The sequence below is a fragment of the Myotis davidii genome, unplaced genomic scaffold (assembly GCF_000327345.1).
Source record: "Myotis davidii unplaced genomic scaffold, ASM32734v1 scaffold328, whole genome shotgun sequence".
NCBI classification, from domain to species: Eukaryota; Metazoa; Chordata; class Mammalia; order Chiroptera; family Vespertilionidae; genus Myotis; species Myotis davidii.
The window spans coordinates 1-2,984 of record NW_006300373.1 but is presented as its reverse complement, the minus strand read 5'-3'; the positions used below and the strand labels follow the sequence as shown (position 1 = coordinate 2,984).

The window sequence follows — 2,984 nt, the reverse complement described above, 5'->3', positions numbered from 1 at the left end:
GTGCGGCCGAACCTGCGCCCGTGTCTGCTTCTCGCCTGCGCGGAGCAGCCTGCGGTCCGTTTCATTCATTGTGAAGTTTTAAATCCACCGGCGCCGCTTGAGCCTGGCACGCCCTCCTGCCCCGGCGCTGGGCTTGCCGCCTCTCGGGGACCCTCCCTGGCTGCAGGTGCTGCGTCCTGTGTGCCTTTGTTCTCCCAGCAACAGCCAGTCCCTTGTTTGTCTCCTTTCCTCTGAGGCTGGGTGGGCCAGCAAGGGCGGGGAGGAGGTGGGGTGGATCCGGCCCCCGGGAGGTGGGCTCACGGGGCGTCTGTGTGAGGAGAGCCCCGCCCCCCAGGGGATGGAAGGGCCCATGGGCTCTGAGCTCCGTGGCCACCTGGGTCCTGGCCCCTCCTCTACTCAGCCACCATCAGGCACCCCCTCACCCCCCGGGCTTGGGTGACCGCGGTGTCCAGGGAAGCAAAGAAAACAGCCCCTTAGCGAGGTTTGGGCTGGAAACCGCAGACCCTTCTCCGTGGCCTCCGCCCGCTCCCGCGTGTGCCCTGGTGTCGATGCCACGTGCCTGCGACTTCCCGCCTCACGTGTGTCTGCCACCGGGCGGAGCCGCCCAGCTTCCTCGGGGTCCCCCATCCCCCATGACGTGGTGCAGCCCCGTTCATGAGCATGCGCCGTGTTTCCTCGCCAAGGGTTGCCCATGCCCCCGGGACCAGTGAGAGGGCTTCCCGCCAGGGCAGGGGGTGGGAGGGAGGGCACCCCGGGTCTCCATCAGGCGCTGCAACGTGTCTCATTTCCGGTGACTCTGTCCCAGCGGCCCCTGCACCCCCTCAGGAAAGGGGCCAAGTCCTCCCTTCGCGCGGGGGCACCTTGTCCATCGAGGCCCAGGCAGGTGTCACCGAGGGGGACGGCATGGCCCCTCTGTTTCCTGCCGCCACCCCCCTGCCACCCGCTCGGCGGCCTGGAGGCCCCTCATGGCCACTGCCTTCCGGCCCCCCATCCCCCTCCGCCCCCGGCCGGCCAGCTGCGAGCCTCAGCCTCATGGTGGAGACGCTGGCTCTGTCCTTGCCTCGCGGCCGCCCTGGGAATCGCCTCTAATCTGCTCTCCGCCTTCCCCTCCACCCCCCACAGATGCTGACGACGACCCACAGCTCTCCTGGGTGGCCTCGTCTCCCTCCAGCAAGGATGTGGCGTCCCCCACGCAGATGATCGGGGATGGCTGCGACCTGGGCCTGGGCGAGGAGGAAGGGGGCACGGGCCTGCCGTACCCGTGCCAGTTCTGCGACAAGTCCTTCATCCGCCTGAGCTACCTGAAGCGGCACGAGCAGATCCACAGCGACAAGCTGCCGTTCAAGTGCACCTACTGCAGCCGCCTCTTCAAGCACAAGCGCAGCCGCGACCGCCACATCAAGCTGCACACGGGCGACAAGAAGTACCACTGCCACGAGTGCGAGGCCGCCTTCTCCCGCAGCGACCACCTCAAGATCCACCTGAAGACGCACAGCTCCAGCAAGCCCTTCAAGTGCTCGGTGTGCAAGCGCGGCTTCTCGTCCACCAGCTCGCTGCAGAGCCACATGCAGGCGCACAAGAAGAACAAGGAGCACCTGGCCAAGTGCGAGAAGGAAGCCCGCAAGGACGACTTCATGTGCGACTACTGCGAGGACACCTTCAGCCAGACGGAGGCGCTGGAGAAGCACGTGCTCACGCGGCACCCGCAGCTCTCCGAGAAGGCCGACCTGCAGTGCATCCACTGCCCCGAGGCCTTCGGCGACGAGGGCGCGCTGCTCGCCCACATCCACCAGGCCCACGCCCACCAGAAGCACAAGTGCCCCATGTGCCCCGAGCAGTTCTCCTCCGTGGAGGGCGTCTACTGCCACCTGGACAGCCACCGGCAGCCCGACTCCAGCAACCACAGCGCCAGCCCCGACCCCGTGCTGGGCAGCGTGGCCTCCATGAGCAGCGCCACGCCCGACTCCAGCGCCTCGGTGGAGCGCGGCTCCACCCCGGACTCCACCCTGAAGCCGCTGCGGGGCTCCAAGAAGATGCGGGAGGACGGGCAGGGCTGGTCCAAGGTGGCGTACAGCTGCCCCTACTGCTCCAAGCGGGACTTCCCCAGCCTGGCCGTGCTGGAGATCCACCTGAAGACCATGCACGCCGACAAGCCGCAGCAGAGCCACACGTGCCAGATCTGCCTGGACGCCGTGCCCACGCTGTACACGCTCAACGAGCACGTGCTCAAGCTGCACAAGAACCACGCCTCCCCCGCGCTGCCCTTCGGCGGCCTGTCCGCCTTCCACTGCAACTACTGCCCCGAGATGTTCGCCGACATCAACAGCCTGCAGGAGCACATCCGCGTGTCCCACTGCGGCCCCGGCGCCAACCCGGCGGACGGCAGCAACGCCTTCTTCTGCAACCAGTGCTCCATGGGCTTCCTGACCGAGTCCTCCCTCACCGAGCACATCCAGCAGGCCCACTGCGGCGTGGGCGGCGCCAAGCTCGAGTCCCCCGTGGCGCGGCCCGCGCAGTCCTTCATGGAGGTCTACTCCTGCCCCTACTGCACCAACTCGCCCATCTTCGGCTCCATCCTGAAGCTCACCAAGCACATCAAGGAGAACCACAAGAACATCCCGCTGGCCCACGGCAAGAAGTCCAAGGCAGAGCAGAGCCCCGTCTCCTCCGACGTGGAGGTGTCGTCCCCGAAGCGGCAGCGGCTGGCGCTGAGCGCCGACGCCATCTCCAACGGCGAGTACCCCTGCAACCAGTGCGACCTCAAGTTCTCCAGCTTCGAGAGCTTCCAGACGCACCTCAAGCTGCACCTGGAGCTGCTGCTGCGGAAGCAGGCCTGCCCCCAGTGCAAGGAGGACTTCGACTCCCAGGAGTCCCTGCTGCAGCACCTGACGGTGCACTACATGACCACGTCCACCCACTACGTGTGCGAGAGCTGCGACAAGCAGTTCTCCTCGGTGGACGACCTGCAGAAGCACCTGCTGGAC

At 67.1% G+C, this 2,984-nt stretch overlaps 1 protein-coding gene across 1 annotated transcript in view; it reads left to right on the top strand.

The window, feature by feature from the left end:
• Positions 1-2,981, top strand: part of LOC102763473 (zinc finger protein 423) — a gene marked incomplete at its 3' end in the record, with an annotated part of 134,312 nt that extends 131,331 nt beyond the window's left edge. The window contains exon 4 of the mRNA XM_006777057.1: positions 1,123-2,981. Coding sequence (XP_006777120.1) covers positions 1,123-2,981 — 1,859 coding nt within the window. The remainder of the gene's footprint in view (positions 1-1,122) is intronic.
• Between the last annotated feature and the right edge of the window lie 3 nt (positions 2,982-2,984).